Below are 24,585 nucleotides of genomic sequence, written 5' to 3'. Positions count from 1 at the left end.
TCTGTGGAGTGAAACTGGGACACAGCTGCAAGTTCTGATTTATTTGGATGAAACATTGTGGAAGCCAGTGAGAAATGAGAACAGGAAAGTGTAAGTACTAAGCTTTAATGCACTTGCACTCCCCGTCCTTCAGTCTGTCATCCCTCTCTGAATTACTTTGTAGACAACCGATTTTTTTTAATTCTGTTGGTCTGTTGCAAATATTTGTAATGACAAGTCCTTTTCATGTAATACATATGTAATACATTCTGCATTCAGATGTTAATGGTTTTTAGTCAGGGCAGGATACATGCACAAGGCATTCTCTGTTCATGTCTTGTCAGAACGTTCTGGAAATGTAATGATGTGGTAATTTCGCTCTACAAAAGTCATATTCAGCTGGGGAGGTACTCCCCTCCCTTTATTTCGCCCTTTCCCTCCCCCTCCATGATTACTGCACGACGCCGGATCTCTGCATCCTGCTGCCACGTCTGTATTGACTTCGTCGACAGGTAGTGACGAGATTGACAGTCTTCTCGCCAATTGGAGAAGCTTTGGGAGGTGTGCCCTGGCGGTCGTCCAATAGAACTTGAAAGGGGCGGGTTTTGTACACTACAGTCATTCTAAGGAGGAACTGGACTCTACTGGCAGCGAATGCAGACATGTGTGGTAAGTAAATGTTATAAAATCATACTTTGGACGTTCTGTACATGATTTTATGTAGGTGTGCAGCTATATTGTTAGAAAATACATAAAACATTTGTAAAATGTACTCTGGCTAAACAAATGGCATTGTAATAAGGGAAAGAGCTATCCCGTTACCCAGAATTTCACAGGGTGTTAGCGTGCTATATTAGCCAGCGCTAGATAGCGAACTGCAAGCGGTTTCTTGCTTTCTTCATCACCTCTGAATTTGTGAACTTACGTTGCGCGTCAGTTAACTAATGTTAGCATCTGAAGGACCAGGCAATACTGTATCACATGTAGCTGCAAACATGGAAGGTTGTCCTGTCTGTTTTGTCTCTTATGTTTCCATTCTTTAAAATCGGCCCTGTTATTAAGATACCATTGTTGCTGTGGCTGGTTAGTCAGTTTGTCATTCATTCCGGGGTACCGGGCGCAAGTAACGTTAATTAGCCTGCTAAAAGTTACCTAGCTGACGTGTTACATAAAATATGTTTCGCTAACTGTTGCTGGCGTTATTGCCGATGGAGGAGTGAGTGGGGGTGGGGGTTTAGATTGTTTTTTGCTGTTTCCAACAATGGTATTTTCCATATTCTCATGATGATTTCCTGGATGTGTATGACACAGCTCGCATTGTGGTCGATATGGGTTGCCAAAAGTTGAGCGGGATTGCATGCAATGCCTGTGCATCTCATTTAACGGGCCACAAAGGAGTTGACATATAGCCTAATCCCATGCTTTTCCCGCAGATTTGGCACTAAGGGTTCTTTCTGACACGTCACTTTCTTTACGAAGTTAATTGTGTGATAAAATGGGTCTTGGTGGTAATACATTGGGTACAACCAGTGTTGTGAAATTTTGATTGTGAAATGTTTCATATATACCTAGGTGTAGGTCAATGTATTTATTTCAGTAAATGTGCACTGTCCTTCCATACAGTCAAGCTTAAAGTAGTTTACCCAGAATACTGCACAGCCCTTAGGTTCATAAAAGCCACTTGGGAACACAAGGTATTTGTGCCTGGATTTGCACTGTGTTTAACCAAATATGCTTACACCTGCTTTCAGGTTACGCAACAACAGCTGTGATGCGACACTTTTTTGTGTGTGTGTGCCCTGCAGGGTTTGTGTGTGTGTGTGTGTGTGTGTGGGAGAAACAGGCTGCACTTGATGCTGTCTGATTTGTAAGTTTCAAACCTTATGCAGTGAGTACAACTGACAGGACTGGATCCATTGGCTCTCCTGCCTGTAACTTTTTACTGCTGACTGTGCAGCTAGTTCAAGGCTGCCCAATCCTGTTCTTGGAGACCTACCGTCCTGTAGGTTTTCATTCCAACCTTAATTTGGCACACTGGATATTACTAATTAGCCGTTCAACTTGATGTCTAGTTGTTCAATAAGGTTTACTTTGTTAGGGTTGGAGTGAAAACCTACAGGATGATAGATCTTCAGGAACATGATTGGGCAGCCGAGATGAGTTGCATGTCACGTAGTGGGGCACAAAAAGGGAATGCATATGTGGGGGTGCTTGGGGCAATCATTATCCTTGTTAATTCAGCAGATGTGTGAGCACTTAGCTACTCTGCTAATGGAATTTTACTATCAGGAGAAGTGAGCTATTTTGCCTGATAAGGAGAAACAGTGCTACTCTGTATGAGCAAGAGGACAAGCACCAGGCCAGCCAAAAATAACTGCTCATCCCTCCCTTGCCCATTTAGAAGGAGTTCTGTGTGTCTATCAGATGCAGGACCTAAATTCATGCAAATGGGTGTACTGGGCCAGACTACACCCTCTCTTGCTTTTCCTCTCCTCCGTCCTCATCTGTCCCTAGTTTTGTACAAAGGAGGGCCTTGTTTGCATGCACCTTTGCTTGCCCACACATCCCAAGCCCTCAGCCTCCTGCCAGTCCAGCTGCTGTCAATGGGGCCTCTGTGAGTTGCCTCCCCGCCCTTCTAAAAATGGGGACTACACCTCACACCCTTGAGATTGTCCTTCCATGTTATTTTTCACCTATCTGGTGCATTTGATTTGGCTGAGAGGTGTATTTAAAGCCAAGAAAGGGGCTTAAAGCCTCTTCCTCATTTGCTTGAGATAGTGAGGAAGAAAATTTGGGATGCTCCTCCCCTCCACATGCCTTAGAGCAGTTGTTCCCATCTCTGTTCCTGGAGTTCAACAGTCCTGTTGGTCTTCATTTCAACCCTAATTTGGCAGACCTCTTTATACTAATCAGTAGCTCAATAGGATCTGTAGCTGTTGATTGTTGATTGTGATTTGTTTGTATTAGAGTGAAAACTTACTGGGCGGTACAGGTACAAGGTTTGGAACCGCTTGCCTTGGAGAGAGTCCTGCAACACTGTTGTGTACCAGGCCTGGTATTTGCATGCCACAGAATCAGCGGTGTGTCCAATTCACTTTGAACTGTTGACAGCTGTCAGTACCTCAGCCACGCTCCACACTTCGGTTCTGCAGTGCCCTCTTTTTTTATGCCTCTATGTTTGCTCTTTAGTTTGCTCTCTCTCCCTGGTTACGGGGAGCGTAATAGTTCCACTTACTGAGTTCTTGAGTACAGTTCAATGGCATCATTCGCTGTGCCAGTAGAGGTGCAGTTTATTCATGTACCTTTATACTGGAATGGGTAGTTTTTCAACCTTTCAAATAGGTTGTTAGTAGAGCTATCTTATCGTAAGCTTATCCTAGTAAAAGACTCTGGAATGAGGCAAATAAAATCTTTTGCGATGGAAATCAGGCAAATATGGTTTAACAGTTTGGAAAAATAATTCTGATGAGAATTGTGAATGGAGAATACTGAGAATCTTGCCACTAATATTTGATGCATTTTATGGTTTTTCATAATTTACTTTTGAGCCTGTATAGATGAACACGTCATTAAGCTTACTTTGATCCCATGGTGAAAAGTCACGAGAGTACACGTGTTTTTAATGGGGGTTTTAATCTGTGTGTGCTTCAAATCCCTTTTCTCTAATTGTGCAGTGGTGTCAGCACTATGTAGATGTCATGCACTTTCAGGGCTTTAGAAATGATACTTCCTCATGGGTTCTCTGGCTCCGTTGTAAAAAAATATCCCCAGGGAACTTTACATATCGTCAGTTTTTCTTTCTCTTTTTTTCGTACATTTTAGGCTATATGTCAAGGCCTCTCCCTCAGGAAGATGCAGGTGTTTGTTGTGTACACTGCTTGCCTAACTTCTGCGTGACTGGTTTAACTGGTACAATAAGAACCCCACCACCCCCCCTGTCCCCAAGTCAGAGTAATGGAGTCTGATTCTTATCATTTCTTTAAGCTCTTTTATTTCAGTTTTTTTCTGTTATCTGTCATTGGAAGTCACTGTGCCCCTGCGGTGTTTTAACTGGTGTGACGGCATGGTTCTGACCTTCAGGCAGGGTGCTGAGTGAGCCCAGACATGTCGCAGGGCTCAGTTCTGATTGGAGATATAATTTGTAGGTTTTTTTTTTTTTGCTGGCTGACTGCTTTTTATGTAATAATGTCATAATATGGAATGTAATAGACAAATGAACTCATGTGATTCACTGTGGTGTGGTGGTTTGCATTGGTGGACACCCTGATAATAGACAGACGGTGCATTGTATGTATCTGTGGATCCGGTTTTCCCAAATTGAAATAGGTCCTTTATTCTGGGTTTTTAAATCTGCATTTTTTTTTCCTCCTCTCCCATCCCTTTCCCAAGGAATCTTTGCCTACCTGAATTACCATGTGCCGCGGACTCGCCGCGAGATCCTGGAGATTCTTCTCAAAGGACTGCAGCGCCTGGAGTACCGCGGCTACGACTCGGCCGGTGAGAGCCTGCGGTCGGCCGGGGGGGGTCCGTGCCGCCGGGCTGCCGTCTCTGTGCGCCACGCGCATCGCTGCGTAGACTGGCTCGCTCCAACCATGAGCTGTGAACGTCTGACTGTGTCTGCAGGCTTATCGGTGTGTTGTCTGCCTGTGTCTGTGTGGCCTTGGCGGTGAGAGTAAACTCGGAGCCTCTGTCTTAGGTGTGGGGATTGATGGAGGGAACAGCAAGGACTGGGAGACCAATTCCAGATCTATCCAGCTGATCAAGCAGAGGGGCAAAGTGAAGGCTCTCGATGAGGAGATCCACAGTAAGTGTGTGTGTGTGTGTATGTGTGTGTGTGTGTGTGTGTGGTAGTTCAGCCATGTTTGTACTAGTCCATTTCCTGGCACTTAATCGATTATGGTTAGGACATAAATATTTAAATGATATTGGCAACTTGCTTTCCTGTTTCAAACCCAGTGTTCCAACACCGCTCCATTTTAACCTGCGTTTGGTTGTGTTGCTGTTCTCAGTGGTGTGTACACTCGCTCGGGGAGCTGCAGTGCATCGCTCTCTGTTCCCCCGCGTCTGACCTTTAATCTCGTTTCCAGAGCAGCAGGACATTGACCTGGACGTGGAGTTTGACGTTCACCTGGGCATCGCCCACACCCGCTGGGCCACCCACGGCGTCCCCAGCCCAGTCAACAGCCACCCGCAGCGGTCCGACAAGAGCAACGGTCAGACCCCGCGTCCTCGGCCCACGCTGCACTGTACACAGCGGGAGCCGTAATGGCTCCCGCTCAAAATCACATTTCCTACAGAGCCAATAATGCAGAGAGGCTTGATAATAATTTGATGAATAGATTAGAAATAATGTATCTCGTGGTGCCAACCAGAGGGTCTTTCCGATGTCATCTGAACTGCTGCAATATTTATAATTTTTTTGTCATTTTTCTCTGTTACAGAGTTCATTGTTATTCACAATGGAATCATCACCAACTACAAAGACCTGAGGAAATTCCTGGTGAGAACGAAACTTCAGTTGCCTTTTGTGTTATCAGGAGTGCATCAGACACTAGAGGAAGAGTAACCGCTTCTGCAAGGATAGCTATAAATTACTTGTCAAGATCTGCCCCAGGGCTTTGAAGACAATGGCTGTGTTAGGTGGGAACGATGTTGACGGTGACTGGGAGAACTCTAAACGTTCATTATCCCCCCCCCCCACGTCTCCCCCACAGGAGAGCAAAGGCTACGAGTTTGAATCCGAGACCGACACCGAGACCATCGCCAAGCTGGTGAAGTACATGTACGACAACCGGGAGAGCGATGACATCAGCTTCGCCACCCTGGTGGAGCGAGTCACCCAGCAGCTGGTAGGCCTCTGTCCTCACTGCCGTCACCTGAGAGTCTCCCGCGGGTGTCACCGGGCTGAGGTCTCAATCGCGCTCACTCTCTCTTTTAGGAAGGAGCCTTCGCCCTGGTCTTCAAAAGCGTCCATTACCCAGCAGAGGCTGTGGGCACCAGGTATCCAGTGCTAATGATGGGGGAGGGGGGGAGCTGCTGGGTTTACTTTTTGATTTTAAGCCAATTTTGGCTCTACTCTGAAAAGCAATTTTATTGGCGTTGAATGTAGTTAGTAAATGAAGTCTCAGTCGGAAGCAGAAATATGTTCTGGCATTTACTTTTGCTTGTTTGGGGAAAGTTTGAGAGCTGGTTCGGTGAGTGTTTAAGTAGGAGAGGGGCAGGTTATTGTAACTTTTACAAAAACGTCCTAACATGTACGTGTGCTCATGCTTATAGGAGAGGTGGTCCCTTGCTCATAGGAGTGCGCAGTGACCACAAGCTGTCTACGGACCACATTCCTGTCCTGTACCGTTCATGTAAGTCACAGCTGTCACGGACGTCCACATCAGTACCGTAGTGTGTTTTAGGGGTGGAGGAACACTTAGCTCTCTTCTATGGTCTCCCCTCCCCCCCCACAGCTGGTAAAGACAAGAAGCCCTGCATGCCCCGCATGGACCAGGACACCTGCCTCTTCCCTGTGGACGAGAAGGCTGTGGAGTACTACTTTGCCTCCGATGCCAGGTCTGTGACCAGCACCTAAACCCACTCCTTCTGCGCGGTATTCAGCCAGACCCAGACACTTAAACTCTTACTGTTAATGATTGACCAGTAAGGCTGGGTGAGAACTCATTGTTCATTTACACTGATGACCTGGGGCAGCAGACAAGCAGCAGGGGTAAGGGGTTTTACTGACTGACCGTATTGAGACAGTCAATGACTTCCTCTTTTGACCAGGGTCATGTGATCTTTAATGGCCGCAGTGCGTAATGGCCTTGGCTTAACATCTCGCCTGAAACTCAGTGGCTTCCGCATCCATGTCGATTGGTGTGTTGGTTTTGTATTGAGGACTGCCCCCTTCTGGCTGACCAGCATACCTTCCAGCAGATATTCTGTTTTCCCAGTAGATTTTTTGCTCAAACAGTAGCCAAACCGAGACTTTTCGTTTCAGCTACTTGGCAGGAAAAGGCTGCAGTGTGTTATAGCACCTTTATTAGAAAAGTGGTTAGAATCTAATGATGTAATAGAAACATTTAAGTAAGTGTCCACTCCATCGTTTTGCATGGTTACACAAGCACAAACCGGTACGTCTCTTTTATTTGCATATGCACTGCTCTGCGTGGCGAACTGCCTCAATGTCCCGCGTTGCGTCCGTTGTCATGGCAGCGCCGTGATCGAGCACACCAACCGCGTCATCTTCCTGGAGGACGACGACGTGGCGGCGGTGACGGAGGGGCGCCTCTCCATCCACCGGATCAAGCGCACGGTCGGGGACCACCCCGCCCGCGCCATCCAGACCCTGCAGATGGAGCTGCAGCAGATCATGAAAGGTAGCGCCGCCTCCGCCCCCCCCGCCTAACCTCAGCAGGGGGTTTGTCCCAGAATCCGCCGCGGATCCCAAAAATGCAAACGCCGTATTTACATGGGTATCAAAGATCAAATCTGTAAAAAGGTTTAAAAAGCCACTGGCACTTGTTCCCACATTTCCATTCACAAATGGCTGATTTGCCTTTTGCAATTACTCAAGTGTTTTCCGGGTGCCAAAGCCTGTTTTACAGCCACAGAGCCACTTAAAGGCATTGCAGAGCATTTTCACCAGCTTTACTTCAGACTGAGCACCAGGACAGGCATAAGTGAATAAGCCCCTGATAGCTATTCATCTTCTATCCAGTAATTGCCACGCTTTAGTAGACTGATGGGCTACTGACATTGTTTGATCAATATTTTATTTGACTGTTCTGGGACATGGTGATCCAAATAGGCAAAGCTAGGCTACATTTTAGGAAAATCAAGGCCTAAGATTGCAAAACATCTAGCTTTAAAACTTTAGCAGCCTCTCGTGTGTGCTGCACTCCACGGGATGGAGGACAACACCAATAAAATATGAGGTGTTTTCAAAGATGAAGGCACTAAATGAAGTTCTCTTCCATCTCGTACGCTTGACAACGGCTCCAAACCGAAGCAATTTAGAAAGAGAGAAGGTGACTGTTAAGAACACAAATACATGATACTCTCAGGGGAAAATGTCTCCCACACTATGTAAGCTACCCCTGCATATGCAGCTTGCTTTGCACTGCAGAGAATAAATGTGCTGCAAGAGACAGGCTATTGATTTCATCATGGCAATTATTTTAAAGGAAATATATTTATTAACCATATGGTTACATTTACATGAGTAAAACGGTCCCACTGCTAGTTGGCATCCCCAGAAACACACACACACACACACACAAACACAACACACATGCATTGCACACACACACGCACGCACGCACACACACATCCACCCAGGCCCACGCACGCCTCAGTGCTGCCCTCTGTTTGTTTGTCCTGGCTCTTCCCGCCTGTCCTTGAGAAGGGTAACCATGGTAGCCGGAGCCCTGCGGCGGGCGTGACCGCCTGACCTCTCGTGCCCGTGCTGTCCAGCCGCGGCGGCAGCGTGGGGCCGTCTGCCGCGAGCGTCAGCTCGGCACAGACTGGCACGGGTAAATGGGGCATTACTGTAGCCTTGTAATTCTGGGCAGGGACAGACTGTACGCAGGAGTCAGTAAGTGCAGATTATTACACGCTCAGAACAGCAGTGCTAATGCTAATGCAGCGGTGCTAATGCTGGCCCCAGAGCACCCCAGTAGGCCCCAACTGGCCCTCACACACACAGTGGGGTTGCCTGCATCTGACCTCCCCAGGGAACCGTCTCACTGCAGAGATGGAACTGAAATCCTGGGCTCCAGTCATCCAGGAGAAATCCATCCCTCGCAAAGCTTAGATATCCATGCCCCATTAGTGGCAATATGCGAAATCGTTCACCGTTCCCATTGATTGTTTGAACAAACGAGTTTCCTGCGAGAGGGACTGTCTGTGCCTCTGGCCTGATAGCTAGCCAAGGTTTATAATCACAGTGAGGGTGTGGTTTCGGTAAAACTAAACCAAACCACCAAAACAGATCTTACATCTGCAAATCAGACTGTGACTAATTTGAGGTACAGATTTTATAACTGCACCATCTTATTTATTCTGTGCTTCTTGGACATCATCCTCAATATTTAGCTGAGCGTCACTGTTATGAACAAAATATTATTTTTTTTCTCTAATCAGTTGTCTTTGCCAGTTGTGGTAATCAGTGGTTGATGCTTGTGACATTGAGTGCGCCACCAGATGGCGCTGTTATATTCCAAATAGGCCGTCCTTGAGAGATTCTGTCATGGATCAACAATCTGAGCCTCCTCTCTTTCCACGCTTCACTCTGGGATTCCAGTAAAGTAACTTAATTTGTGTGACCTAAATTACTATTAGAGGCAGGCTGCAGACACTTTCTCATATTTCATTTGTGGCAAATGGCTTCTCCTTGGAAACTGCGGGAACTTTGTTTTATTTTTCACTGTTTGTTTTTGCATCGGGGGGAGAACTCTTGCAAAAGGCTTTGTCCTCATTCTGTTTATTTCTTAATTTGCCCTTCTTGCAGGCTCAAATTCCCGAATTTGCACAGTTGTTTCCCCAAAGCGCCAGAAGGCCTAGTTTTCACTCTGTGAGGTCATCGCTCGGCTCCAGTCCCCCTGTCCAAAAAACCCTGTTGCCTAACATTCCCTTGTATTTACCTTGGAATTTTTTCAACAACAATCCTGGGTCGTTAGAGGTGCGGACGTCTGTCATGGCTAACAAACAAAGTGATCTGAAACAGAGTTTCTAGAAGTACGTAGCCAGTTTGAATAGCTGATGTGTTTATCAATGGTAAATAATTGGAGCTTTCTAGGTATAGCTACTGGGGAATGGATGGGATTGTTCTCCTGTGTTTGGCTAGATGAGACGTCGCCCCACTGATAGCCTTGCGTTTCCCCCACAGGGAACTACAGTTCCTTCATGCAGAAGGAGATATTCGAGCAGCCGGAGTCTGTAGTCAACACCATGAGGGGGAGACTCAACTTTGATGATAACACCGGTGAGAGAGCTATTTTGATGTCTGTTTGAATCGACTTCGCCAATACAAATAAGGTCAATCGTGCTAAAACCAGTACTGTAACTGTTATCCTTTTTTAAGGCTTATTTTATTTTTCCTGTACCACAAACTCTTGTTTCAGTGCTGTAAATATATATTAGGACTTCATTTGTTTTTCATGAAGAAACTGATTACGTGCAATCAGTTGATTGGTCACTCGTATTGTGGAAGAAAATGGAATGTTGTCATTTATGATGTCATTATATAGATTTTGTGCATGTGTGAAATGGCTTTGTAAAGATGTTCCTGTTGCGTAGATTAGTACACTAATGTCCAGAAGACGTGCCCAGGTTGCCGGTGGTAAAGGAGAGTTGTGTGTCTGTGCTCTCAGTGATTCTGGGCGGACTGAAAGATCACATCAAGGAGATCCAGAGGTGCCGGCGACTCATCCTCATCGCCTGCGGCACCAGCTACCATGCCGGGGTGGCGGTGGGTGTCCTGGGGCAGGGGAACACGGGGGTCTCATCCGCTTAGATTGGCTGCGTGCATGCGCGTGTGTGTGTGTGTGATGGTGCGCTGTCAGAATATTCTGAGTATGTGGATTTGGGTTGGATCACTGTTTCCATCATTGTGGATAAACACTGCCCCCAATAGAACAGAAAGCTTGTTGTTCTGTCCCAGTTTGAACTCTCTTTTTCTGAAATGAAACAGTGTGAGAAATGAATAGGAAGTGACTGCTGTGTACAACACAGGGGGCAGTAGATGACTGGTCAATGTCCCCCCCCCCCCCCCACCAGACTCGCCAGGTGCTGGAGGAGCTGACCGAGCTGCCCGTCATGGTGGAGCTGGCCAGCGACTTCCTGGACAGAAACACGCCCGTTTTCCGTGACGACGTCTGCTTCTTCATCAGCCAATCAGGTGAGAGACCAGAGCTCAGGGGCACGCATTATCTGCAGCAGCCAATCGGGTCCTGCGGGCCGGTCTGAGTAAAATGGACCCACGCATCACTTAATCCCGCTCCTTTCCCCCGGCTCCACCCCCTGCGCAGAGACGCCCAAAGCACAACAGTCATGGTCTAAAGAAGCTTTTATATAAACTGCCTCTCTGTCTTTCATTTGGAAAGTGTGCTTTGTGTTTGTGTGTGCCTGGGCCCTCGCTGCACTGGTGCCAGTTGGCTGTACCCCCTTTCCCGTTGGACTGTAATATCCAGCAGGCCCATTGGAGACTCTGCAGATGGCCCCCGAAAAATGATGGCAAGTCCCTGCCAGTCTGTCACCGAAAGCTCCGTCTCACTCCCTGCCCCCATGTCCACGCTGGCACCTCTGCCAGCGCCACCCGCGCCCGCTTCCAGCTCACGGCGTTGGCATCTTTACTCCGACGCCTGAGACTGCCCTCTTTCAGGCTGCTCCTTCTCGATAGTCTGGGCGTGTTCTGGGCTCTTCCGCAATAAAAGCCCCCAGTTAACCCCTCGTGTGCCCTGCAGGCGAGACGGCGGACAGCCTCATGGCCCTGCGGTACTGCAAGGAGAGGGGCGCCCTCACAGTGGGCGTCACCAACACCGTGGGCAGCTCCATCTCCCGGGAGACCGACTGCGGAGTGCACATCAACGCCGGGCCCGAGATCGGCGTGGCCAGCACCAAGGTGAGAGGGAGCCGGGGTGCGAGGGTGTGGTCACAGTCTCGACACTTCCTGCGCTTACCTGTCCTGTCCCACACCGCAGTCTTCCGGCTTATCCAAACAAAACCATGAATTACGTTACGTGTACGCGATACAGACACATTTCTCCAAAACAACGTACTACGTGTGCTTGCTGAGATTCAACCCATCCAGAGGCAAACTGTTGCAATGCTAACGTTAGCAGAGCAGGGGCTTCGAACGCACACACCTTGCAGCTCACGGCCACACAACGGTAGGGGAAGTTGACGGAGGGGGGGGTTGTGGGAGGCGTGGTCTTGTGACCACATCCAGCTGGACTCACAGCTGCTGAAATCAGAGACCCTTTCACACTGCTCCCAGACCCCCGGCCCGCCGGCCCCCCTGCCAGGCAGAGCAGCCCTCTGATTGGGCGATGAAGGGCTGTCTGGCATCCAGGTGGCTGCTGTATCCCTCACCGTCCATCTCTGCCAGATCACATGAGTGCGTGCGGAACAAACCGGATTGTTTCATTCACTATTCATTAAAGGGGAGCTGCATTATCCGGGGGGAGTTTTTCATGACCAGCTAACTCTGTTTAATTGGCTTTATAACTCCCTGCGTGAAGCACAAAGTGCAGTAATTAGCCCGCAAACAGAAGGTCCGTGTCAGCATCCTGCAGCAGGAGCCGCTCAGTTAATGGGCGTCACAGGATGTCCTGAGGCGATGGCGCGGCCTGTTTACGAGGTCCTTGTCGGAGGACTCGTGATGGTGGATTGTCCTCCAGGCCCCGGTGCTGGTAGTGCACACGGAGTGTCTCCAGGTTCAAGGCGGCGTTGTGTGTGTGTGTGTGTGTGTGTGTGTGTGTGTGTGTGTGGGTGTCGGGGGAGGGGGGGTTACAGAGCGAAAATGCAGAGCGGAAACGTGAGACGCACTTATCGGAATAGCGGACCCCTGCCAGGCCCGAGAGGGAAGGCTCTTTTAAGACTGGGGCTTTTTGTTCCCTTTTTTCTTGTTAAAAGCGCTCGCCTGTGTCCAGGTGGCGCCGGAGGTGTCTGTGGTACGAACGCAGGCCTCTTCCCCGCGGACTGACATCGGAACCTGTCCACAGACAGGTGAGCCTTGTGGAGGGACTGTGCTGAGGATTCGAGGGTGCGTCTAGTCACTTTGTCATTTACCTGCATTTTGCGGCTATTTCTGACCTATGCTGTGCAGCTCTTGGGCTGCAAATTCACTGTGTGAAAGGTGCTATGCAAGTAAAGTTGTTATTGTTATTATTTCACCTACTTTATAGAATTGAATGTGTTTTGACCAAGTGGCTTGTATTTTTCAGCCAGGCTTTTGAAATCTCCCATCCTTACGCTGTCATCTCATTATGGTAATACTGAAGAAGCTGGGCAGAAACCCAGCCGGAGTAAATACATGTGATTTATTAAACTCTTTGTTATTCAGGTGGTGTACTCGTTTACTGTGGGTAATACGTACTGGGCTGAACGGAGTAGACACGCTGCTGATGGCTTGCTTATGTTGATGTGAGTTACTGGATAGTAATCGCTCGCTTCTGGATGGGATCAGGAGAGAAGGCAGATGGATGAAGGGTTGGTGAGAGAGAGAGAGAGAGAGGGAGGGAGGGAGAGAGAGAGAGAGAGAGAGGAGCTGGGCCATACAGGGTCTGTGTTTATCCTTTCCCAGCACCAGTCTCCTCTCCAGCCAAATGGGAGGGGGGGGAGGTGTCTGTCAGAGGGCTGAGAAACCAAAGCCACCTGCTGCCCATCCACACATTCTTCAGCCTTTTCATTTTGCCCCCACATGTTAAAAAACGAAAAGGCGCGCGGGGTCGTTCGAGGACAGCGTCTGCGTCCGCGCGGCCGCGGGGAACGCGGGTGACACGTCGACGTGCGGCCTGGTGGCAGGGCGAATGCGGCCAGCGTGTTATGCCTGATGACTGAACTCCGCTCAGTGCTGCCGTTGTGTTAGCATCGATTGTCTGCTGTTTTTAGGCTCTGCGATTACATGTGCTGTCGGGTCAGAGCTGTAAACGCACAGCTGACGATGCTGCCGTTAATCGCCCTCGCCAAAAAAATCCGGTAGGACTTGCCGAATCAATTAGAGTTCCCTTGGGAAGATGATAGTCCTCTCCACCGCTGTCCAAAACAGACAAAAGAGAGGGAGATTGTCACCTGACGCAGGGCTGCGAGTCAGGGCTTTGCGATCTCGTCCACAGTTTGCGGAAACCGATAAAAGGCTTTACACGTGAGCTCGATGGGGTGTTTCGCACGATTCCTCTGCAGCGGCTTGCTGGATTAGCCGGGGGTGTCTTTCCACAGTGGATTTACTGGGTGGATTTATTTACCTTCATGGCATCCAGCTCCAGCTCCAGGCCCCGTCCTGCTGTAGCGTACTGTAGCGCGGGCCCCTGGGCGCTCTGGTCGGGCCCCGCTCTCCTCGCCCGCTCATCTGGTGCGCGTTATTAGCTGGCGACGGCCGCGGCGCTCCCGGGACCCGGACGGTTCCAGGCTGTCCTGAAAAGCAAACGCGAGGGCTCCGTCCAAGGTTTCGTCATCTCTGGCCCATGTGGGCGGAGTCCACGGAAGGCAGGGGGAGGGCGTCCTTAGTTTCAGAGTCAGGCGGACGGCCCGCTCCGCGCCGTCCGTCTCTTTGCCTCTCCGGAATGGAAGAGCACCTGCGCAGCACCTGCGGTGTTTTGGGCTGCCGCCCTGCGGCTGGCTTTGTTTGTGTGAGACAGCCCAAGGCATTCTTTGAGTTTTTTAATGTGAACGCTTACTCGCCCTCAGGCTCATAGCTTTGTGTGTGTGTGTGTCTGTGTGTGTGTGTTGTTGTGTGGGTGTGCGTGTCTGTGTGTATGTGTTTGTGTCTGTGGTGTGAGTGTGTCTGTGTGTATGTGTTTGTCTGTATGTGTTTGTGTCTGTGGTGTGCGTGTGTGCGTGTGGTGTACGTGTGTATCCACAGGCTCATTCATAACCGTTTTGTGTGTGCGCACGTGCGCCCTTAGGGTCCTTTCTAACGGGTTGTGTCTGCGTGTCTGCGTGTTTTCCAGGCGTACACCAGTCAGTTTGTGGCTCTGATCATGTTTGCGCTGCTCATGTGCGACGACAGGATCTCCATGCAGCCGCGACGCCGAGAGATTATCCAAGGTCTCAGAGTGCTGCCAGGTACGCTGACGCCTGTACACACTCACGCATACACACACGCACGCATACACACACACACTCACGCATGCACACACGCACGCATACACACATGCACACACGCATACAAACACACACGCACACACGCACGCATACACACACGCACGCACGCACGCGCACACACACGCATACACACACACACACGCACACACACACACACATGCACACACACACACGCACACATACACACACACGCACACACTCACGCATACACGCACACGCACACACACGCACACGCACACGCATGCATACACACACACGCGCACACACACGCACACACTCACGCATGCATACGCACACACACACGCACACACAGAGACGCAGGCACACACACACACACACACACATACACACACACACACGCACACATGCATACACACACACACACACAACAACACACACACGCATCATACACACCCCACACACTCAAGCATGTCATGGACACTCACCATGCACACGCACCATACCACCACATACACACGCCCATCACACACGACAATACATGCAGCAGTGCAGAAATACACACGCCAACACACAACAAAACACAATTATACCATTGTTTTGTGTATACTTGACCTGTCCTCACTTGGCGCTTAGTTGCTGTAATTAGATGTGTGGATGCAGTGCTGTGATAATGAGCTAGAGAAGGGAACGGAAAGGCAAAAATTTATATTGTTTTGGCTTGATTTCCTCACAAACATTGGAAAGCGCTTTTAGTAAATGGAATTTGTGTGTGTGTGTGTGTGTCTGTGTGTGCGCATGAGGTTGTGGTGGGGTGTGTGTGTGTGTGCGTGTGTGCGTGTGTGTGCGTGCATGCGCGTGTGTGGGTGAGGCTGTGTGTGCGTGTGGATGTGAGGAGGAGAGGGCAGCTTTGATATTGAAAGTCTGATTTCATGGAGCTGGCTTATTAAAGTGTCCCCTCCAACCCTTCCTGTAAGCGCATGTTTACAGTGGGGAGGGGCCTGCAGCTGGCCTGCATTGTCTTTTCTGGAAGACTCCGCTGGACCCAAAGAGCCTAGCGGGACCTCTCTCTCCTGAACCGCGATTTAGACGCTGAAACGCAGTCCGAGCGGCTCAGCTGCGTTGTGACCGCACCGTATGATGTCATCGCCCAGGCACGCCGCGGACACCCGTCACGGCTCTGGCACCGGCCCTAATGCCGTTAGGTGCGAAAAGCCCGTTGCGGTCCAGCCGAAGGGCGTGCCGCAACTTGGGAAGCATTAAATGTCAATGCGTTTAATTGGGTGGGCGGAGGTGTTATTACAAATCGTCCTGGCAACTTGCCTCCTCATTCATTTATATATATATATATATATATATATATATATATATATATATATATATATATATATATATATATATAGTTATATACTTACTTAGTTACTGTTTTAGGGGAGGGTGGAGGGTTAGAAAATCTGCTGCTGCAGCCCTAGGGTGTTGGCATTCAAAGTGGATGCTTGCAGACACGTGCTCCACTCTACCCCACGCGCTACCAACAAAGCAGCCGCGTTTGGCAGGAAAGCTTTGTCCCTGGCGTGTGGCCAGACAGGGATGCATACCGCTCGCGTGTCTCGGCGGTTAAGCATAAAGACGTATGCTGGGCTGCGTATTCAGTTAGAGTGGAAAGAAACGTGTTCACCGTGAAAATGGGACTCCTGCTAAAATAAAGGAGAAATAAAATAAATTAAAGATTTTTTTCACGTCGTGGACTCACACAAACCGCCCCTCACCTCTCACCTCCTCTCCGCTCCTCTCACCTCCTCTCCCTCCTCAGACCTGATTAAGGAGGTGCTCAGTCTGGACGATGAGATCCAGAAGCTGGCGGTGGAGCTGTACCAGCAGAAGAGCGTGCTGATCATGGGCCGGGGGTACCACTACGCCACCTGCCTGGAGGGAGCCCTGGTGAGCGCCCGTCTCCCCCTCCCTCCCTCTCTCTCTCTCTCTCTAGTGTAAAATGCATCTCTCTCGCTCTCACTAGGTTCTGTCCAATACGAATCATTTTCTTTTGCCTCCTGATTAACCAATTAGCACATCAGGTAGGGAGGTTATGTCTCGGTGTTGTTGTTTTCTTTGGATTTTCTAGCTTTTTTTTTTCTTCCTTACAATTCAGTCTTCTCTCTCTCTCTCTCTCTCTCTCTCTCAATTCAGTTTCAATACAGTGAGCTTTATTGGCATAAAATACATATAGTACATGTTGCCTAAACAAACAGGAAACATACAAAACAAGTTGTATAACAGTAGAAGTAAAACATGAACAATTAATACTTCCAAAATTATAATCAGAGTTCAAATGTAAAATAAATTAGTAATAATAATTAGTGTTCGGAAAGTAAACCAAAGTTTCTCTCTCTCTTTCTTCTCTTCTCTGTCTAGCTCTCTGTCCAGATAAGGCTCACTGTTCTGCTTTACAGCATTTTTAACACTGATAGTGACAGAGATGTACAGGGGAGATTAAAAGCTCAGGTGTCACGCAGTGCACATCGAGATAACTTCTGTTGAAATTATAAGCATAAAATTGGCAGTCTCTCATTTGAGGGTGAAACCTGTTTTTTTGGGATTTCATGGCTTCTGTGCAATAGCTGAATTCCTCTCAGGATGCTGTGGCATCACGCAAATCCAAGCAGAGCTTTCCAGGATGAAAAGTGGGGCTTTTTGATCACCATGCCAAATTAGGTGGATTAAAAACGACTCTCTCCTGATTGCGTCCTGATTCTTTGTACTTTCTGTTGCCAATCCCAGACAATGAACAATGAGGCTTGCAGCCGATATGCGATTGCATTTGATGTCCATAAGCTCTAATCTTGGTCAGAAACTCTGTTATGGGTCAAAGAAGGTGTAAAGAGAGAGCGAGTGTGTTGAACAGAGCCGTCTTGTCCTCTTATCTCAGTGCGGTCGCATACTTGTGTGATTGTGCTCACTGGAATGTGCGCTTGGAAAGCCACTCCGAGGTGATGTTTTCGGCTGAGTTCACTTCAGGCCATCCTGCGAAAACAAACAAAGCCAATTTCATTAGCCGACCTTGGCCGGGAGTCTGAGACACAATTGGCTTCGTCCTGCCGGGGCGGGGGGGTGGTGTGTGGATGTAAGGCAGCCAGCGGAGCTGGGCTTACAGCTGTATTAGCATTAGCTCGTCTTAGCAGTGCTCCAGGAGTCCACAGGCTGTTATCTGTTATCATGAGTGAGAGATGTGCCTCTCTTCCTACCAGCGCTGTCTCTCCTGTAGAGACCTGTAAGTGTGGAAAATAGTCTCCGGTGTGTGGGTGTGAGTGGTACGAACGTACTTTGGATGTGTGTGGACTCTTTCCAGTAACCTCTAATGAGTTTTGAGGTCGTCATAGATGAACACATGAAATGCGATGTGAGTCTGAAGGTTAAAATGGCGGTCTGTCTGATGTGCCTTTGCTGTTCGCGTGCAGAAAATCAAGGAGATCACGTACATGCACTCGGAGGGCATCCTCGCCGGGGAGCTGAAGCACGGCCCGCTGGCGCTGGTGGACAAGCTGATGCCCGTCATCATGATCATCATGAGAGACCACACCTACACCAAGTGCCAGAACGCCCTGCAGCAGGTGGTGGCCCGCCAGGTAAGGGGAGCGCGCCCCCGACCGTCCGATTCCGTCAGGTCTGCTTTCGGAAAGGAAAAAAATGAGCGGAGAAATTTCTGTTGGATGTGAGTGCAGAGAGAGCACATTTGTTACTCCTCAGGCTAATATGTTTAAGCCATTATACGAGACGCAGTTTGCTCCTGCAGAGTTGTGGAAATATTGTGATACGCTTTTGTATCATGCAGAAACTCCTGCAGTGGTTCTTGGGATGGAATTACAACTTTTACAGTTCAGTTATTTGGCAGATGCCTGCAGCCAAACCGACATACATGTGCATTTATCACGGAAAGAAAAGTCCGCTAAAACAAGAGATGGGCCAAGTTAGTGGAGCAGTTGCTGAATACTGCTCAGCTTCCCGTTTGAAAGTGGTACACCGAAGAGCTGACCCCGTTGGTGGTGGATTTTTTTTTTTCCCAGGGCCGACCCATCGTGATCTGCGATAAGGACGACTACGAGACCATAAAGAACTCCAGCCGCACCATCAATGTGCCGCACTGTGTGGACTGCCTGCAGGGCATCCTGAGTGTCATCCCCCTGCAGCTGCTGTCCTTCCACCTGGCTGTGCTGCGGGGCTACGATGTGAGTATGCGAGAGAGCTCTGGCAGGCAACAGGGTGCACATTCACCACTGCTGCCGGTACTGAGGCACCGCCCCCTCACCCTCAGCCTGCCCGGCTGCAAGCTGTCAGTCACCACTGCCGCGGTTACTGAGGCACCGCCCCCTCACCCACAGCCTGGCCGCCTGCAAGCTGTCCATCTCCACCACTGCCGTTACTAAGGCACCACCTCCTCACCCGCAGCCTGGCAGGCAGTAGTTATTGAGCCATTGCTGCCACACGGACAGGCTGTGTTGTGCAGACAACACCTCCGAACACAAACCCATCCTGCCAGGCAGCTGGCTCTGAAGCCCCACCCATACCACTCGCATTCTGTGCTTTGTCAGATTTGCTTGCCGTAGACCAGCAATGTACATATGTACACGTCACTATGTACATAATTAGACAGAAGGCTTATATGTGTATTCAGTGGATTTTGGTCTCGTCGAGATCTAAAATAAGTATCACTGTTGTGATTTTGTCTTACTGTGTGAGCTTAAAATATCTTAAGGGCTGTTTGTATTTAGACATAATTTAATTTCCTCTCTACACCATGGTGGCCTTTGCCTCACTGAACGAGGGCATGGTGGTTCAGGGTGGGGTTTGTGAACTGTGCTAAATGGGTGTGGTCTTGGCTTCAGTAAGACCACACGCATTGTAGCATGGCACAGCAGATCATTTAGTACTCCGCTAAGCACATATGCAACTAGCCACAAACACACAACGATAACCTCTAAGAAAATAGCATGGTCGAATTTGGTATCTTCATGATAATGAGGTCAGTATCATGTGTTGCACTGTCATAGTATTTAAGAAAAAAAACTGCATAATGATTGGTCTAACGATAAGCTTCTTGCTTAAAAGAAACAACATAAATTTCCAGCAGCAGTTGCCTGTGGCTAGCTAGAGATGAGAGAGTGGCATTATTTAAACTGAGCTTTCTAACCACAGCTATGTTAATTTTATTGTGGGTGGGTCCCTCAGTTTCAATTACTATAATTATTAATGTTAAAAAATGTCAGTATGTAGTTGGTGCTAATTGCTTAACATTAAACATTTAAATATGATTAAATACAGCAATTAAAATGAACACAAAAGCTATTTGCTATTGCACAAAATTGATTAGGCAATTTAATGTGTATCTGTTACTTCTGGTCATGCCTTTTTTAGTTGTTCACCTGCCACCCAGTGTAAAAAATGCATGTGTATTTTTGAGTACTTTTGAGTAAAAAAAAAAAGAAAAACTGCGCACTGGTAGGTGCATTGAGGTGGTAATTTGCATTGGTGTCTGCACTTGCTGTTTTGTACACAGAAATTTACAACCATGCTTTTAAAATCTGATTGTGATTCATATGCATTTTCGAGATTAGCTCAATTACACCGAAAGGGAAGGGGACGGTCATGCGGTCCATTGTAGCCTATGTTTGATGGTCGCTTTGACCGCTTATGACCCCACTGCTGGCACTTAGCACACCATGTGAAGCCACTGAAAGGATTGATTGTCCCCTACAGATTACACCATGAGCCTCAAACGCGAACGCTTTCAGAGCAATACCCCGTTGGAGAAGGGCCGTGACGAACGATCTGATCCCAGACCAGATCATTCGTCACGGAGACAATGCGCTGGTAGCTCTTCTCAGTCGGGTTAACGGGGTGTGGTGAAAACACACGGACCGGTCCGCACGCCGCCAGATGTGGACAACGCCAGAGGCGCTGTGCTCTGACAGCTGCACTGCACCCTCAGAGCTGCAAAACTGAGAGAGAGAGGAAGAGGAGAGAGAGAGAGAGAGAGAGAGAGAGAGGGTGGAGGCCTCAGCGACATTTCAGATTTGGAGACAGATGTCAGGTGGTGAAGTGAGATGTGGTCAGTTGGGGTCAGATTTGATGGTTGTATCACTTAGCAGTCCTTCACTTAGTCCCTCCAAGGTCCTGCAGTCCAGCAAGCTCACATCATGAGGGATAGGCCTTCCTTCAGGAAATGAAAGCTGGACATGCCAAGTGCTGTTGGCCTGTGTGTGGTATGTCCAATTGCATAGTATCTCCAGAGGTTTGTTGTTGCTGGTTAAATTATTGGTTTCAAGCTCAGTTTAGTTGTGTGTAGAACGGTGGCAGTAAGGTTAAGATGATTTTCAGAAATTACTCCCATAGTTGCCCTTTAACTTGACTCTTCAATGATGACCCTGCAGTTAGTGTTGTTTACATGTAAATCACCTCTGTACCCTTCCTCCATCACAGGTGGACTGCCCAAGGAACCTGGCCAAGTCTGTGACTGTTGAGTGAAGCCTCACCTTGACCCCACCCCCACCCCACCTCACGCCGTTTCAACTGATATATCTGCGGCTCCACCCCAGACAGCTACTCTCATGCAAATATCAAGATTGTGAGGGGAAAAAAAGAAACCCTTTTTCCTGTTTTATAAAGAGGCTTTTATCATGGCCATTTTTAATGCAAACCTCAAATTCCTATTCTGTCTGAATGTATACTGAAATCTCTCTTTACCCTAAACCTGTATCTGAAGGCAATGTTCTATTATGTTTTTATTCATGTTGTTTTGTCATTGGTGGTGAGTTATGGGCTGGCTTTTTGGCTGTGTTTTTTTAGGTTTTATTTTATATATATATGTTTTTTTTTTTGGGGGGGGGGGGGATTTGCCTCACCGAAACACTTTCCGGAAAGTTTATGAAGTGCATGGTCATATTCCGAATGCACTTCATAAAGAAGGTTCATGCATATACGTAGTGGGATACGTGCTTACTCGTATGGGTTAGTCAGTCCCCACACAGAGCACTGTCCATGCCATTGACACGATAGCAGATATGCAGACATGCACTGCTGCCGAGTGCCTGCTTTGTAGGAAGAACAGCTACCCGCAGCTTTTCAATGGTAATGCTGTAGACGCGTCATAGAAACTCTTGTGAAAGTTAATCCTGTGCGGTGACTCGGATATCGTAGCAATCTGTTCTGAGATGCTTAGGAGGTTTTGAAGAATCGATTGCATATTAGAGACCATAGAAAAACCAATCTTGCGAAGCAAAAGGAGTTAGTCCATTGTATTGGGTTAGGTTTGAATGCATTCTGAACTTTTTTTTTTCCCCCCTGGTTCTGGTGAGTCTGCCAGGTTAACCGTGGTCATGAACTCTACTGTATGTACACTTTCTTTCACCATCAGGTGAAGATTTTGTCTGGTGTTGTAGAAAACTTGTCTGTTTCAGGCTGTCTGTGAAGTGGTCATTTTAACATAATTCTCCATTTGTTGAGCTTGTTCATAATTACAAATTTTCTTGCGGAAGGAGAACCGATTATGAAAAATTATTTGCCTTTTTTTTTTTCCAAATTTGTTTCTGTGCTGAAATTTTTTCTCTGTACATATTTTACATATACAGAAATACTGCTTTCTTTCTCTTGAATCAAACTGCTTATCTAGAGAAGCTCAATGCTGGTGTCATTCTGGAGTTTTCAGAAGTAGAGTGCTGTTTTACCTTCTTGGCTACAATCAAAACAGCAGTCAGGTCTATTGATATTTAGACATAATGTTGCAGAATTCTGTGCACAGCTAAAGTCTGAGAAGAATGTGAACCTTTTTTCCTCCTTTCAGGAAAGTGCATAGTTACACACATACTGACACACCTGCCCAGAAATGCTTCCAGTGCCTAATCATGTAACTGATTTCTTAGCAGATGATACTTATGGATCATGTGCACGTATGTAATGAGTGGAACTAGAACCGGCTAGTTTAGGGGTCGTCGGGTGTTTGATGTTACTGTGATTACTGTCTGCACTATATAGTTGTGTTTTAGTCAGTCGCACTGCTCAATTGTTACTTCCTTTTATGCATTTATTTCTTGTTTAGTTACTTTAGTTTCTTTACATTACTTTGCCTTGTTTTAGAGGGGGTCCCATTTATTAGGGTGCAGCCTTCAGTTTACAAATGAAGTACCTTTATGTTACTGGCTGGAGCATGGAGATTTCCAGTAGGAAGCTTTCCCATACTTGCCTGTGCCATCAAGTTGTTTTTCTGTTTTTTTTTTTTTTGTTGTTTTTTGTAATCATGGGACCATTATTTTGTTTTTCATTTCTGTGTCAATTTTCTTTATTTGTAGTAATTGTGTGTTTTTGATTGTTACGAGCAAGATAGCCCCCCAGCATAGTCCTCTGATCAACTGGATGGTAACCATACATAACGGCAGTTGGTTTTTATGGGGTGTAGTAGTTTTGGGTGTTGGGGTGAGTTAGGGGGTGTTAATAGTTGCACCGAGAAATTTCAAAGAAACACACAGTGGGATGCTGTAAGTTTGTTATCCAAAGCAGCTGCTATTATGGGGGGGGAATTAATGTTAGTGTGATATCTGTAAGGCCCAGGAAGTGTACCTTTTGCACTAAGGTCACAAGCAAAGCCACATTGGTTTGCATGCCAGGACCCCACTCTTTGACAAATCATTTACAGTGTCCAAAAATGGGCCTTTTGTTTTTGCATGTGGTTGCAAGACATAATAAATGCTGGTGTATGTAGACACATCTTAAAACATTTCATTTCTTTTTTTCATGAAATTCTTTTTCATTATTCCAGTGTGTTTGTGAATCCCTCCTGTAGGGGAAATTAGACGCACAGTTTTAATATGCTTTGTGTGCCAATCTGTGTGACCTTAGCATAAAGGATATTCATTAGATGTTTCGGTTAGCAGAGCAGGGCATGCAGAAGACAGCTCTGGTGTTTAGACTGGGTACTAAAATGGTTTCCGTGGAGTAGCCAAAGTGTCAGAGTTTGAGTGCTTTGAATTCTGTTTTAAAAGCTCCTGCAGAAAATGAACACAGCCTTTGATGTCTGTCTGGATGATAACAATGCTTATCTGTCCACCTCTTTGGTTCACTCAGTACATACTGTATTCATGATAGTGCAGTCGGGTAACTGCAATGTCAGGTTTACCTCGGTTGACGGTGTCCTTATTGAACACCATTCCGTTTCCTGATGAAGAGAAGATGGGGGTTGTATTATTACAACAGATGCAATAAAACAAATTCCTTCCTTTCATTTTCTGTACCTTATGTACCGCAAACTAACCACGCACAGAATGGTTCAAGGTAGCCAATCATTGAAGGAAATGAGGTGAGGACACTATTCAGTCTAGCCAGATTGAGTTGTGGCTTCAATATTAGAGGAATTTCAATTTCAGTTTTAGTTGGAGTTGGTTTTTATTTTACACCGGATATTCCAATACATATTTCATATTCTGTACCTCTTGTAAAGAAAGTGATCCCAATGTGTCATTCTAATATGATACTGAAAGCTTGCCTTGAAACTAGAACAGAAACTGCTCCAGAAAGATTCAAAATCTTAACTAGTAAAATATGATAATATGGCATGAAAATGCAGTAAGATGACATGGTGGCTGCTATGACGAGAAAATAATTGAAAGTTTGTTGTATATTAAAGTATGTTACAGGAAGCTTGGTGTAGCTTTGGGGCTACTTTTTACTTGGCCTATAAATTAAGGATAATTAATCATTTTTGCTGGTTCTTGTATAATCCCTTCCTATAGGAGAATGCATTAATTTAATTGTAAGCAGTGCTTGACCACCGATGCTTCTCCATGGGAT

General features: G+C 47.3%; 1 protein-coding gene across 1 annotated transcript; it reads left to right on the top strand.

The window, feature by feature from the left end:
* The first annotated feature begins 492 nt into the window (after window positions 1–492).
* LOC135261302 (glutamine--fructose-6-phosphate aminotransferase [isomerizing] 1) lies at window positions 493–24,019 on the top strand. The gene is made up of 19 exons (XM_064347473.1): window positions 493–648; window positions 4,369–4,476; window positions 4,676–4,783; window positions 5,067–5,192; window positions 5,421–5,479; window positions 5,694–5,828; window positions 5,918–5,979; window positions 6,256–6,335; window positions 6,438–6,540; window positions 7,183–7,346; window positions 9,857–9,952; window positions 10,341–10,438; window positions 10,747–10,867; window positions 11,433–11,590; window positions 14,640–14,754; window positions 16,565–16,692; window positions 18,207–18,374; window positions 18,813–18,974; window positions 21,226–24,019. Exons 1-19 carry the CDS (start codon window positions 642–644, stop codon window positions 21,268–21,270), a joined length of 2,043 nt encoding a protein of 680 aa, XP_064203543.1. The 5' UTR covers window positions 493–641; the 3' UTR covers window positions 21,271–24,019.
* Window positions 24,020–24,585: the final 566 nt, after the last annotated feature.

Source organism: Anguilla rostrata, chromosome 8 (genome assembly GCF_018555375.3).
Source record: "Anguilla rostrata isolate EN2019 chromosome 8, ASM1855537v3, whole genome shotgun sequence".
Classification (NCBI taxonomy): Eukaryota; Metazoa; Chordata; class Actinopteri; order Anguilliformes; family Anguillidae; genus Anguilla; species Anguilla rostrata.
This window is presented reverse-complemented; position numbering and strand designations above follow the sequence as displayed.